Genomic DNA, 15,098 nt, shown 5'->3' on the forward strand with positions numbered 1-15,098 from the left:
TCAGGGAGCTAATGAAAGCGTTCCAAACTGGGCAGGACCCTTCAAAAAGCAAATCTGGGCTATTTGAACATAAAGCTGTGACTTCTAATGATACATTTCAGCATCCTCCACAGGAGCCACAATCACAAATCCAACATCAGAGCCCCACAATTTCCCATCAAGCGAGCGATGTCAAGAAATGTGACAAAACAGATGAACCGGTTATCTTAATTAGAGATAACTCTGAGGATACAGAGTTATGGTCCGATAGTAATACTTTTGGAAAGACAGTGACATTTGTTGATACACATCCATGTGAAGACGGAAGAGTAAGCCTACAGAGAGAGACAGCAGAGTTGTCAGAAAATGAGGCTATGTCTGTGAAGGAGCTGATGAAATCATTCCAGTCTGGGCAAGATCCATCAAAAACTAAAGTGGGGCTATTTGAACACAAAGCTATAGCTTCTGGTATTTCAACATTGATGTCCCAATCAGAAGATTCTGAAGAGGTACAGATGTTTAAACAAAGTCCTACGCAAGCGCCAAAATCACAAACTCAAGCTCAGAGCCTTACAATTTTCCATTCACAAAGCGATGTCAACATCCATGGCGAGACAGACTTGGAAGATCAACCAACACATGTGTCTGAGAAAGTGCCCTTGAGTTCCGATGTTGCTCCTTCTGGTAAGACAGTAACATTTGCGGATACAGTTCAATGTGATGATGGAAGGGTTATCCCACAGATAGAGACAACAGAGTTTTCAGAGAAAGAGACCATCTCTGTGAAGGAGCGGATGAAAACCTTCCAAACTGAACAGGAATCTTTAAAAGGGAAAAGTGGGCTATTGGAACCCAAAGCAGTGGCTTCTTCTTGTGTTTCAACAACCATATCTGAATCGGTATGTCCTGAACAAAAAGAATGGATCAAACTCAGTCCTACACAGGAGCCAGAATTACAAACACAAATACAGAATCCTGCTCTTTACCATCCTGAGAGTGATGCCAACATATCTGGAGCATTGGATGTAGAACATCAAACAGTAAACCTAAAAAGAGATGCCTCTGGGGAATCACAACTATTTTCAGGTACCCCTTATTTTGGTGAGACAGCAAAAAATGCTGATACAATTCAATTTGAGGATGGAAGGGTTAGCCCTCAAAGCAAGGAACAAGATTTCACAGGGAAGGACAGTGGCAGGATGCACTTAGAAGAGCCGGTCACAAGCACCGGAGGGAGTTCATCTGAAGACATGCAAATCAGCCCTGATCGTAGACCTTCTGAGGATTTTAGTGCTGACATAAAGGCTGAGCTGGAACAAAGTCCAGAGTACCAGCTATTCAAGCAAACATCAACAACTGCAGATGTTAGCAATCAGATGGAGGAACCTGAGGAAGAGACCCTGGGTGATGAATCTAATGCAAATCCGGCATCTATATTGATTCCATGTATGGAAGATTATTTTGGGAAAGATGTTCCTCGTTTTGAGAATCAAAAGAAAGATGATGAACTAAGTCCTGACAGTCCCAAACATGAAGGCATGGCTGAAACCTCAGACACTAGTGTTGGTATTAGGACCCCTCATTCCAGCTCAGGAGAGAGCGACAATTATGAAGGACCCACACTGACCCACCAAGTTAACGATGAAATGCATACTTACTCTGATGGAAGAGAAGAGAAGTGCAACATACCTTCACCGGAAGAGAAAATTCATGAATCATGGATGGACAATACGACTACTCACGGAAACAAAATCCTCTATACACAAATTGACACTGAAGTACCAGATGTCAAAATTGAGGAGGCAAAACTAAAAGAAGTCCAAATCGAGAAGAAAACATCTAATCAGACACCCACTGCAGTAAGAGATATGTCAGGGATGTTGTCTTTATTGAGCAGTGATTTGGATCAGTATCTACGAGCAGAGCCTCTGGTACGACAGCCATCAGATGAAGATGTTGTTCAGGATAAATTTGAACAAATCATTTTAACAAAAGACGAAGATAAAGAAATCTTCACATATATTACTGATGAAAATAAAGGAGCAATAGTGGATGGAACATTGCAAGAAATAGATCAAGCAACAATAGAAGAACTTTCAATTACAAGGAGAGTTGACGAAACCCAACCAACCTTGACTGAAGAACTTTCAATGAAGGAAGATTGGGTAGAGAAAAAGACGTCACATCAACCATCTACAAAAGTAAAGGATATGTCAGGCATGCTATCACTGCTTAGCAGTGACCTGGACCTGTATCTCAAGGACAGACCAGTGGAAAATAGACCTCTAGAGGAGGATGTTATCCAAGAGAAATTTGAAGAAGTCACTCTCACTAAGATCCCAATTTCCAAAGATCCAACAAATGAGCAGCAAACATTAACAGTTGTAGCGAGTGCTAATTTGGAGGATAAGATTGATGGAGAGTCAAAAGAACATCGGCCGACTGATGTGGTCGTAGTCAAGGAACTGAAACCAAATCCTGTTTTGGAGACACCTGTCGAAGAAGTTTGTATCCAGAGAAAGACTCACCAACAACAGTCAACAATTGAGAAGAATATGTCAGGCATGTTCTCACTTCTCAGTGATGACTTAGATCATTATCTCAAAGAAAATCCAGTGGCAGTACAATGCCACCCAGATGATGATCTAGTCCATGAGAGATTTGAACAAGTTATACTGACAAGTCATAATCTTGATGATAGGATAAGTGGAGAGGCAAATGAACACCTGCAGACTGATGTGGTTGAAGTCAAAGAACTGACACCAAGTTCTGTTTTGGAGACACCATTCCAAGAAGTTTGTATCCAGAGAAAGACTCACCACCAGCCGTCTACAACTGAGAAGAACATAACAGGCATGTTGTCACATCTCAGTAGTGACTTAGATCATTATCTCCAAGAAAATCCAGTGGCAGTACAATGCCACCCAGATGATGATCTGGTCAATGAGAGCTGCGAACAAGTTATACTGACAAGTAATAATTTGGAGGATAACATAGGTGAAGAGGCAAATGAGTACATGCACACCGATGTGGTTGGAGGCTCAGAATTGTCACCAAGTTCTGTTTTGGAGAGACCGTTCCAAGAAGTTACTATCATGAAAAAGGCACAGCAGCCACCTGCAGCTGAAAGGGACATGTCAGGCATGTTGTCACTTCTCAGTAGTGACTTAGATCAGTATCTCAAGGAAAGGCCAGTTGCAGTACAATATCATCCAGTAGAGCATCTAGTCCATGAGACCTGCAAACAAGTTATACTGACAAGTAATAATTTGGCGGATAACATAGGCGAAGAGGCAAATGAGTACATGCACACCGATGTGGTTGGATGCTCAGAATTGTCTGCAAGTTCTGTTTTGGAGAGACCATTTCAAGAAGTTACTATCAAGAAAAAGGCACAGCAGCCACCTGCAGCTGAGAGGGACATGTCAGGCATGTTGTCAATGCTCAGTAGTGACTTAGATCAGTATCTCAAGGAAAGGCCAGTTGCAGTACAATATCATCCAGTAGATCATGTAGTCCATGAGAGCTGCGAACAAGTTATACTGACAAGTAATAATTTGGAGGATAACATAGGTGAAGAGGTAAATGAGTACATGCAGACTGATGTGGTTGGAGGCTCAGAATTGTCTCCCAGTTCCCGTTTGGAGACACCATTCCAAGAAGTTACTATCAAGAAAAAGGCACAGCAGCCACCTGCAGCTGAGAGGGACATGTCAGGCATGATGTCACTGCTCAGTAGTGACTTAGATCAGTATCTCAAGGAAAGGCCAGTTGCAGTACAATGTCATCCAGTAGAGCATCTAGTCCATGAGACCTGCAAACAAGTTATACTGACAAGTAATAATTTGGCGGATAACATAGGCGAAGAGGCAAATGAGTACATGCACACCGATGTGGTTGGAGGCTCAGAATTGTCACCAAGCTCTGTTTTGGAGAGACCATTCCAAGAAGTTACTATCAAGAAAAAGGCACAGCAGCCACCCACAGCTGAGAGGGACATGTCAGGCATGATGTCACTGCTCAGTAGTGACTTAGATCAGTATCTCAAGGAAAAGCCAGATGTGATACAATACCACCAAGAAGAGGATTTAGTCGAGGAGAGCTACAAACAAATCATACTAACAAAAGTCACAACAAGAGAAACTCTTTCACCCGAAGATATAAACTTAGACGCTTCGGACATCAATGAAAAGGTGGTTTCGGAAAGTGGATGGCAGGCATGTCCCCATGAAGATGAAGGTCACAAGAGTTTCTCATCTGAGGAGGGTGAGGCTAAAGTCTCACTTGATGCAGTGTCAGATTTTAATGACACTACTGAAGAGATAGCGGGAATTACAATGTCATATGCAACGGCTGATAGCTGTAACAGTGATCATGAAGATGTCAGTGTAGTTGATGCTCATTCAACCTTCAAGACAGACAGATTTTTACTACCAAGTAGTTTTCGCACACTACAGCGTCCAGGTGATTTGGAGAACCTCAACAATATGTTTTTTAATGACCCAGCTAAAGAGCCATGTCAACGAGATTCACTCGAGTCCAGTCCTCTTGAGGAGGATAGATCTTCCAAAAAATCACCTGATTCAATTGAGCCAAGCCCTACTAGAGAATCTCCTTGTCCAGATTCTCTTGAGGGAAGTCCCACTAAATCAGATGGATCCGAATTTAAGATGCCCGTCAAGACAGCTGTGTATGAGGATTATGCTTCCCAGCTCAAAGCATGTTTCTCTCATGACACAAATATTTACAGGTATGAAGGTGAGCATGATGAGCATGAAGAAACTGGTGTAAATTTCCAAATGGAAAGTGACATTAATGATACCACTAATAAACCGGTCACCCCAGAAGAGGAGATGTTTAAAATGGCTGCAAAGATCAAAACATTCGAGGAGATGGACCAGGAGTCTACATTTAAGAGAGACACTTCTTTAGTGACTGGAGATTTCAAAGACAATGAACTAAATCTCAATGTTGGCCCAGTTTCACAGTCTTTCTCACAAGAAACACCACAGAAAATGTCAGAAAAATGGGTGATAGAAGACACTCATACACTCATTGAACCAACAGATGTTAATTCAAGTATTACGGAGAAGGTAGAAATTCAGTCACAACTGAAAAGAACTCAATCAGATGATGATTCATTGAGTTCAACTACAAATGAGAGAGAACCCGATCCAGACAGTGAGGAGTATGCTCCATTGTTTGCAGGAAGAAGAAAAGAAGCGCAAATATACCAAGAGGAAGATGAAAGAGAAGGCGACCATTCCTCAGTCAATGACACACAATTTGCCAGCTTTGTGAGAGATGAGCACCATCCAGATGATGATGAAGTTGAGTTTCCTCTGACAGACAGCTTAGATACTATCAGCAGACCTGAGGCTACGGTGTGTATGGAAGAACAAGAATATGTTATCACTCGGTCTGAGGGTGACATTGATGTGGACCTGAATGCACAGGTTAAGGCAGAGAAACAGATGAATGTTTGTCCTGCAGTGGACAGAACACCTACTTGGACTCCAGCTGATGAGAGCACTGATCCTGACCCATTTCAATTTCAAGAGGGAAAGCTGTTCGAAATGACCAGAGGGGGAGCTATTGATTTGACAAGTTTTGCCAAAGAAGGGGAAGGATATGCATTTTTTCATATTGGGGAGCATCCAGTTGATGAAGTTGTGGCAGAGGAGAATGGGGAAGGTCAGTCAGTCATTAAGTCTTTAACTTTAGAAAATAGTTATTCTTGTACCGACACAACCCCTCAAAAGATGCCCACATCTCCTCTGGCTCAGAATGCCAATGAGAATATTCCTACACCCAAACCCAGAATGCTCATCAAACAATCAGAGAATGAAAAGCCCCTTTCTGAAGCTAATCTTGGCAGCTCCATTGAGGTTCAGCTTGGTTCCCCCAATGCTTTGGAGAAACTAACCAATCTGCAAAGTGAGGTTGGAAGCCTTGACAGCTTTGGTCTAGACTATCTAGACTCTACTGTAGCTGAGCTTCAATTAGAAGCCTCCACAGTTGTCCATTCAGCATATTCAGAGCAAAGCAACAACTCCACAGATTCTTCTAACGATGATGATGATGATGAGGGGGAGGAGGAAGATGAAGAGGACCAGTGCTCAGTCATAGAGATGTCCATTTCAGCTGTGCAGGCTGTCATCCCAGCATATCATCAGGATTCAACCCCACCATTTGCAATCAGCCCAAGCAGCACAATTCAAGAGGCTTCCCATTTCAAATCAGAAATAATGCCCAAAGACTCACAGATGACTGTGCTTGGTCAAGTTCAAAGAAAAGCAGATAAAAGCTTAACCATGGATCGTAGGACTAGATCTGAGACTGATAGTGTCAGTAGTAAAACCTTTAATAAAGACTCTAGGAGTTATTCTGAGAGCAGCCAATCCTCTTCTAAAGCAAACTTCCCCCCTTCCAAACCTCTGGTCATTTCCTCTGACCAGAGAAAAGAAAACCAAGTTTCTAAGACTATAGAAACATCTGTTAGGTCGTCTTTGGATACTGATGATATAAGCAGTGCCAGTCACAAGAGCCCAGATTCTGTTATCTTCACATATGACATCCCAGCCTCACATAGTTCAGATTCTGATGGCAATCCATTGCCATGCGTGAAACCATCCTCTGGAAAAGTGGATGTATTTGAATCAAGGCCTGCCTGGGAAGACACGGTGGAAACTCAGATGCAGAGAATCACCGATGACCAAACTCCAGAATGTACGCCAGGTATGGCCAGACCTACATGGGCTTTTGCTTTCTTATCTCTTCCTGGCTGGAAGACCCCTACCCCTCTTCCCAACAATATAATGTTTCCATTAGTCATTTTGTGTTGTCTTCATGTGTTGTGATTTGTCCTGTTCCATCTTGCTTTGCGTTCTTGTCAACATTGTGTGTGTGTGTGTGTGTGTGTGTGTGTGTGTGTGTGTGTGTGTGTGTGTGTGTGTGTGTGTGTGTGTGTGTGTGTGTGTGTGTGTGTGTGTGTGTGTGTGTGTGTGTGTGTGTGTGTGTGTGTTCTTGTATATACAATCTCAAGATTCAACAGCCATGTTGGTTAAAGTATTAGCTTCAACTATTTCGATGGTATCTCTACTACTAATACAACATTACTAATATTTGCTTGCACATTGCTTGATCAGCGCAATAATAGCATTGCTTACACTAATCATTTTTTTAAAAAAATTGTTAACAGCAACGAAATAGTCATGGTCTGTAAACCAGTCAATACCTCCTCAGAGAGTCAGAGAATCCAACCTTTATGTTATCATCCATGTCAACATCACAGAACCACTATTCATTTCAGAGTATTACAGCCCATAACATAGAGCACTCAGGAGATAACAATATACATCTTGACTTTCAAGTGATATTTTACATAGCTGGTACTTATAATGTGGAACAGGTTTTACTATAAAATATAATTTACCTTCAACTGTTGACCCTGATGATAAAATTTGATGTTTGGCTTTGGTGGCATTTTTAGTGGATTGGCAGGATGATGCTGACAGGAAAGAGGAGACATTAGCTATCATTGCAGATCTTCTTGGCTTCAGCTGGACTGGTAAGGTTTTAAATTATGTAAACATTGATTGTTTTTTATCTTAATTTTTAAACTTTAATTTAATTTGAACCCTTGCTTCTGTAATTTATCACCTCAGAGCTGGCAAGAGAACTGGAATTTAGTGAGGATGATATCCAGTTAGTGAGAACAGAGAATCCTAATTCCCTCCAAGAGCAGAGCCATGCCTTGCTGCAGTGCTGGGTTGAGCGGGAAGGTAAACATGCCACAGGTAAATTTAGTTTTTATTTATTTCATTTTACATCTTGTGGTACATGTCAATGCAATACCTCAAATCCTGTAACCATGCTTGTTTGTTTAAAGATACTGACCATAATATTATCCTTTTACTTAGATGTACTCTCAGTTATGTGAGCACATCCTGTTCAGTTAATGTATTTTATCTTTGGTTTTAAATTGATCAATGTATTTTTGCATATAGTAGAACCATATTCATTATTATATCATATATTAGATTAAATATATTCTTACATTTTATTTTTAATATTTTGTTAATTCAATGCTTTCTATAGTCTATTAATAATGAATAAATTCTTCAACAGAGGACTGTCTAATTAAGAGGCTAACCAAGATCAACCGCATGGACATAGTCCATCTTATTGAAACTCAGATGAACAAGTCAGTTCAAGAGCAAACATCTAGAACTTATGCAGAGATCGAGAAGACACTGGATCACAGTGAAGGTACTAACACCTCTAAAGACTCAGCAATACACGTGGCTCCATTTCTGTGTTTGCTTGTTCTCGTATTCATCACATTTGTGATTTTCAGTGTCAGTTGCCCTATCTTCTGTGCAAGAGGATGTAGACAGCCCCAGGGTTGTGAGAATGGTGGAGTCGGATCGCAGACCACCCCCAGCTGTTTCTGAAGAGGACCTGTCAGTTGCTTCCCTACTGGATATTCCTTCCTGGGCAGAGCCTGCTGGACATACCCACTCAGAGAGCATCCATGGGGACCTGTTGGATGAGCTTGAAATCCCACAGTAAGTCTTTCAGTTGTAATGATTCCAGAATCTTCAATACACATCAGTTGCGTAATGGGGTGTCAATCACTTGTCTTACTTCACTTGACACTCAGTACTCAAACCTGCTGCCTCTCTGGAGGTCAGTATTTTCCAGCATGCCAGTAACAAATAGATAGAAATAGATGAAGAATACATAGAACATAGTGGGTACAGGTATTTACCTCATACCTATTGTTTTTGGGTGTGGCCCTTCAGTCATTTTAGGTTAGGTCTTTGATTTACCACACTGAAGCAAAGTCATATTTTGTGACCAAGTATTGTTTTTTTTGGGTTACAGAGAATTAAACCCTAATCTGTGGACCTCTGAGGATGTAATTACACCCGAACCTACATGTTACGACAACTCTGATGAGCAAGTAAGTACGCTTCCCAACTCAAAAGATGCAGCATTGGGAAGCCAAGCAATTCAGGCTTATGACCCAAAAGTGAAAGACCAGAAAAGTTGCTGCAGTGATCAAGTTCAGTTCGTCTGTGGCACTCACTGCCAAGTCAAAGATGACTGCAGCCAAATCTTACCATTGATGCAGTGTGGTTGTGAAGATCAACACGGGCATTTGCCTGAAATTCTGAAGTTGCCAGCATCTATATCTGTCAGAGACTTTGGTCTCAGTCTATCAGAGTCAGACCAAGCTGAGACTGACTTCAGTGAGCTTTGTAATGAGTTAAGCTACACACTACAACTTGGAGAAACAGATTCAGCTAAAACCATTGGTAAAAGAATCTCTGACCCTAGCCAGCTAGCATTGTCACCAGAGGACCATCAAGCAACTCTGGCCATGACTGAAGATGAAACCGATGTAGTTCAAAAAAGCCAGCTCTCTCAGAAGTCCAATGAGGTCACATCGGTCAAGGTCAAGTTAAGCAAGGAAGGGAGCACAAAACCCCAAGCATACAGTTATAGATATCCAGAAGACATGCCCTTCATCGATGATCAGGATGGTGTCCAGGTAACAGATTCTGTTATTGCCACAGCCAAGTGCAGCTCGATGAAACCAATCAAAATGAAGGTCACAAAGACCATGTTTACACCCAGTGACTCAGCTCCGATGGTTTGTGACTCAACTGGTAGGTACTATAATTCCAGTTTTATAAGTCCAGACAGTGAACATGTCATAGTCAGGGAAAATACATCTTACACTACTGAGTCAAAGATGATCTCTTCCAGCCATTTTTTGCCCATCCCCAATCTCGCACCACAATCACCTGAGCAAGATGTGGCACTACCTTTCACTTCCACAGAGTTTAGCCCTTTGACCCCTGATTCAGATTCAGAGAATCCATTTGATTCATTAGATTCATGGATGTTTACTGACTCCATAAATAGACTGTCATCTCCTGAATCTGTCATGTCAATTAATGATTACAGGGCAATGTCACCTGACTCTCCTACTTGGACAAAAGACTTTTCTGGTATTTTTGACTGCAGACATAGACTGTCTCCAAGGTCTGATGCATGGAGCTCACCAGAAGTTACAACTGATTTCACAGAAAGTAAATCACACCCCCATCAGTCACACAAAGAGGAAAATAACCCACAATTTGTTACAAAAGATTACCCCACTACCCTTGAGTCCTTGGTTAAGAATAGGCCATTGTCCGCTAAGTCCCAAGTACCTAAATATAATGAAAATATACCTAAAGTCAGAGCAATCTCACCTGGGACATTAGATATTGAGTGTGATGAATTTTTGCTTGAAGATATTTCTCCTGATTCAAGAGCCTCTTCACCTGACTCAGTTACCTCTATTCATGAATACGGATCTTCTGATAGGGAATGTCGACCATCGTCACGAGAATCTCAGAGTTCCCAGTGTAGTTTTTCATTTCTTGAACTTGTGCTGTCAGAACCTATTCGTGCTCAACTTACAAGTCAATATTGTGATTATTATTTGCAATATTCAGAAGGAAATCTCCCCTCACCACTAATGACATCATCTCCTCACAATACAGTCTGCAGTAACAAAGTGAGTCAGGGTAGGCCCTTCACAGCAAAATTAGTAACTTCAAATCAAAATCCTCCTGTGTCTCAAGAATCTCTTGCAACAAAAGGTTATCTCCCACCACATGTGTTGGTCTCACAGAACAAGGATATAAAAAGTGATTATTGGCAATATTCTGGGCATGCTCTTTCATCACCATGCCAAAGAGGCATAAGCCCAACAGATGAAGAAAGGGCACCCTTGTCAACAAAAGCTTTTTCAGCTGCAGCATATTTTACACATTCACATGTCAAAAGTATCCAAAGTGAACATTCAGACAGTTCAAATAGCACAAAAACCAGGACACTTTCATCTGAACCCCCAAAAGCAGAAGAGGGGATGAGTAATCCTTTTCTTGATTACTGGTTTTCTAAATTGAAACCACAATCTTCTGATTACACGTCATCACCAAGTCAGTCAAATAATGATTTAACAAATAATAACTTCCAAGAGTCCACAAGTTTGGATTGGCAGAAAGAATCTCCAAAACTAAACTTTTATACCAAATATGAAAGACAATCTCCTGAAGATTGCCATATGCTGAAAAAACAATCATCACCCAAACCGATCATCTTTAACTTGGCAGAAAGACCAAAATACATTCTGAAGTTTACAAATGAAATACCACCAATATCCAATTTAAAAACAGCCTACCTTGAAAATGCAAAAACTGACTGCAATTACACTGTTTCCCGACCACTGTCTATTGGAAAACCTCTTACATATGCAGACGTTGTGCGGGGCTGCACATGCAAAATACAAGATAATGCTTTACGCAAACTCAAATCATCCGAGGTGAGACCCTTTTACCTTCCCTCATTAACGTCAGACGAAGAGTTCTACATAGACCATTTCATTGATGAGTTAAGACCACAATCTCCTGAGTCAGTTGTATCTCAAAGTGAACTGAGGCCCCTCTCTCCTGACTCGCCTGTTCCTCAGTTCAGATTTCCTTATTTCAGTCATGATGTGGAACCTTTTAGGCACAGGTCGTATACACCAGATTCAGTACTTTCAGACTGGGATGATACTGGTTTGGGTCTGGAAACCCTGTTTGATGAGACCCGACCAGAGTCACCACAGTCAGTTTTATCAGACTTTGAAATTGATGAGTTATTTAGCAGCAGGGCGTTGTCCCCAGAGTCTGTGTCTTCTGATTTTGACTTTTCACTCTTGCCGAACTGGTTATCAGATTTTAGAGCATCCTCACCAGAATCTGTAGCTTCAACTGTAGAGCATTGTTTGTCTCTGAGGCTTAAATTTGCTCAAATAAATAATCAACATTGTAACTATTACTTAGAGTACTCTGAAGACAAACCAGGGTCCCCTCTTTCAACATTGTCAGATGTTGAGTACTCCACGTTCTGTCTTGACGAATTGTTTGACGACAACAGAGCAGATTCCCCAGATTCGTTGACTTTAGAGAGTGAAGCCAGTATCACAAACACAGCCGTGACTTCCTCTCTGCCACTGTCTTTTGGAAGACCTCTTACATATGCAGACATTGTGCGCGGCAATACACAAGAAAGCCAAGCTCATGATTTGTGCAACATCAAATTATCCGAGGTGAGACCCATTAACCTTCCCTCAACGTCAGATGAAGAGTTCTACATAGACCATTGCATTGATGAGTTAAGACCACAATCTCCTGAGTCAGTTGTATCTCAAAGTGAACTGAGGCCCCTCTCTCCTGACTCGCCTGTTCCTCAGTTCAGATTTCCTTATTTCAGTCATGATGTGGAACCTTTTAGGCACAGGTCGTATACACCAGATTCAGTACTTTCAGACTGGGATGATACTGGTTTGGGTCTGGAAACCCTGTTTGACGAGACCCGACCAGACTCACCACAGTCAGTTTTATCAGACTTTGAAATTGATGAGTTATTTAGCAGCAGGGCTTTGTCCCCAGAGTCTGTGTCTTCTGATTTTGACTTTTCACTCTTGCCGAACTGGTTATTAGATTTTAGAGCATCCTCACCAGAATCTGTAGCTTCAACTGAAGAGCATTGTTTGTCTCCGAGGCTTAAATTTTCACAAATAAATAATCAACATTGTAACTATTACTTAGAGTACTCTGAAGACAAACCAGGGTCCCCTCTTTCAACATTGTCAGATGTTGAGTACTCCACCTTCAGTCTTGACGAATTGTTTGACGACAACAGAGCAGATTCCCCAGATTCGTTGACTTTAGAGAGTGAACCCAGTATCACAAACACAGCCGTGACTTCCTCTCTGCCACTGTCTTTTGGAAGACCTCTTACATATGCAGACATTGTGCGCGGCAATACACAAGAAAGCCAAGCTCATGATTTGTGCAACATCAAATTATCCGAGGTGAGACCCATTAACCTTCCCTCAACGTCAGATGAAGAGTTCTACATAGACCATTGCATTGATGAGTTAAGACCACAATCTCCTGAGTCAGTTGTATCTCAAAGTGAACTGAGGCCCCTCTCTCCTGACTCACCTGTTCCTCAGTTCAGATTTCCTTATTTCAGTCATGATGTGGAACCTTTTAGGCAAAGGTCGTATACACCAGATTCAGTACTTTCAGACTGGGATGATACTGGTTTGTGTCTGGAAACCCTGTTTGATGAGACCCGACGAGAGTCACCACAGTCAGTTTTATCAGACTTTGAAATTGATGAGTTATTTAGCAGCAGGGCTTTGTCCCCAGAGTCTGTGTCTTCTGATTTTGACTTTTCACTCTTGCCGAACTGGTTATTAGATTTTAGAGCATCCTCACCAGAATCTGTAGCTTCAACTGAAGAGCATTGTTTGTCTCCGAGGCTTAAATTTGCACAAATAAATAATCAACATTGTAACTATTACTTAGAGTACACTGAAGACAAACCAGGGTCCCCTCTTTCAACATTGTCAGATGTTGAGTACTCCACGTTCTGTCTTGACGAATTGTTTGACGACAACAGAGCAGGTTCCCCAGATTTGTTGACTTTAGAGAGTGAACCCAGTATCACAAACACAGCCGTGACTTCCTCTCTGCCACTGTCTTTTGGAAGACCTCTTACATATGCAGACATTGTGCGCGGCAATACACAAGAAAGCCAAGCTCATGATTTGTGCAACATCAAATTATCCGAGGTGAGACCCATTAACCTTCCTTCATTAACGTCAGATGAAGAGTTCTACATAGACCATTGTATTGACGAGTTAAGACCACAATCTCCTGAGTCAGTTGTATCTCAAAGTGAACTGAGGCCCCTCTCTCCTGACTCGCCTGTTCCTCAGTTCAGATTTCCTTATTTCAGTCATGATGTGGAACCTTTTAGGCACAGGTCGTATACACCAGATTCAGTACTTTCAGACTGGGATGATACTGGTTTGGGTCTGGAAACCCTGTTTGATGAGACCCGACCAGAGTCACCACAGTCAGTTTTATCAGACTTTGAAATTGATGAGTTATTTAGCAGCAGGGCTTTGTCCCCAGAGTCTGTGTCTTCTGATTTTGACTTTTCACTCTTGCCGAACTGGTTATCAGATTTTAGAGCATCCTCACCAGAATCTGTAGCTTCAACTGAAGAGCATTGTTTGTCTCAGGGGATTAAATTTGCACCAATGAATAATCAACATTGTAACTATTACTTAGAGTACACTGAAGACAAACCCATGTCCCCTCTTTCAACATTGTCAGATGTTGAGTACTCCACGTTCTGTCTTGACGAATTGTTTGACGACAACAGAGCAGGTTCCCCAGATTCGTTGACTTTAGAGATTGAACACTGTATCACAAACACAGCTGTGACTTCCTCTCTGCCACTGTCTGCTGGAAGACCTCTTACATATGCAGATGTTGTAGGGGGCTACAAAGAAGAAATCCAAGCTTTATGCAGCATCAATACATTTGACTTAAGGTCTTTTTACCTTCCCTCTATGTCACCAGACGAGGAGTTACCTTTCTTCTCCATAGACCATTTCATAGACGAGTTAAGACCACAATCTCCTGAGTCAGTGGTATCTCAAAGTGAACTTAGGCCCCTCTCTCCTGACTCGCCTGTTCCTCAGTTCAGATCTTCATATTTCAGTTATGATGGGGAACTGTTGAGGCACAGGTCGTATACACCAGATTCAGTACTTTCAGACTGGGATGATACTGGTTTGGGTCTGGAAACCCTGTTTGACGAGACCAGACCAGAGTCACCACAGTCAGTTTTATCAGACTTTGAAATTGATGAGTTATTTAGCAGCAGGGCGTTGTCCCCAGAGTCTGTCTCTTCTGATTTTGACTTTTCACTCTTGCCGAACTGGTTATCAGATTTTAGAGCATCCTCACCAGAATCTGTAGCTTCAACTGAAGAGCATTGTTTGTCTCCGAGGCTTAAATTTGCACAAATAAATAATCAACATTGTAACTATTACTTAGAGTACTCTGAAGACAAACCAGGGTCCCCTCTTTCAACATTGTCAGATGTTGAGTACTCCACGTTCTGTCTTGACGAATTGTTTGACGACAACAGAGCAGGTTCCCCAGATTCGTTGACTTTAGAGATTGAACACTGTATCACAAACA

At 41.7% G+C, this 15,098-nt stretch overlaps 1 protein-coding gene across 1 annotated transcript in view; it reads left to right on the forward strand.

Annotated features, from left to right (window-relative positions):
- ank2a (ankyrin 2a, neuronal) overlaps positions 1-15,098 on the forward strand; it is a 77,152-nt gene that overhangs the window by 42,612 nt on the left and 19,442 nt on the right. The window contains exons 41-45 of the mRNA XM_034607201.1: positions 7,472-7,549; positions 7,647-7,778; positions 8,110-8,250; positions 8,339-8,549; positions 8,869-8,947. Coding sequence (XP_034463092.1) covers positions 7,472-7,549; positions 7,647-7,778; positions 8,110-8,250; positions 8,339-8,549; positions 8,869-8,947 — 641 coding nt within the window. The remainder of the gene's footprint in view (positions 1-7,471; positions 7,550-7,646; positions 7,779-8,109; positions 8,251-8,338; positions 8,550-8,868; positions 8,948-15,098) is intronic.

Source organism: Hippoglossus hippoglossus, chromosome 1 (assembly GCF_009819705.1).
Source record: "Hippoglossus hippoglossus isolate fHipHip1 chromosome 1, fHipHip1.pri, whole genome shotgun sequence".
Taxonomy (NCBI): domain Eukaryota; kingdom Metazoa; phylum Chordata; class Actinopteri; order Pleuronectiformes; family Pleuronectidae; genus Hippoglossus; species Hippoglossus hippoglossus.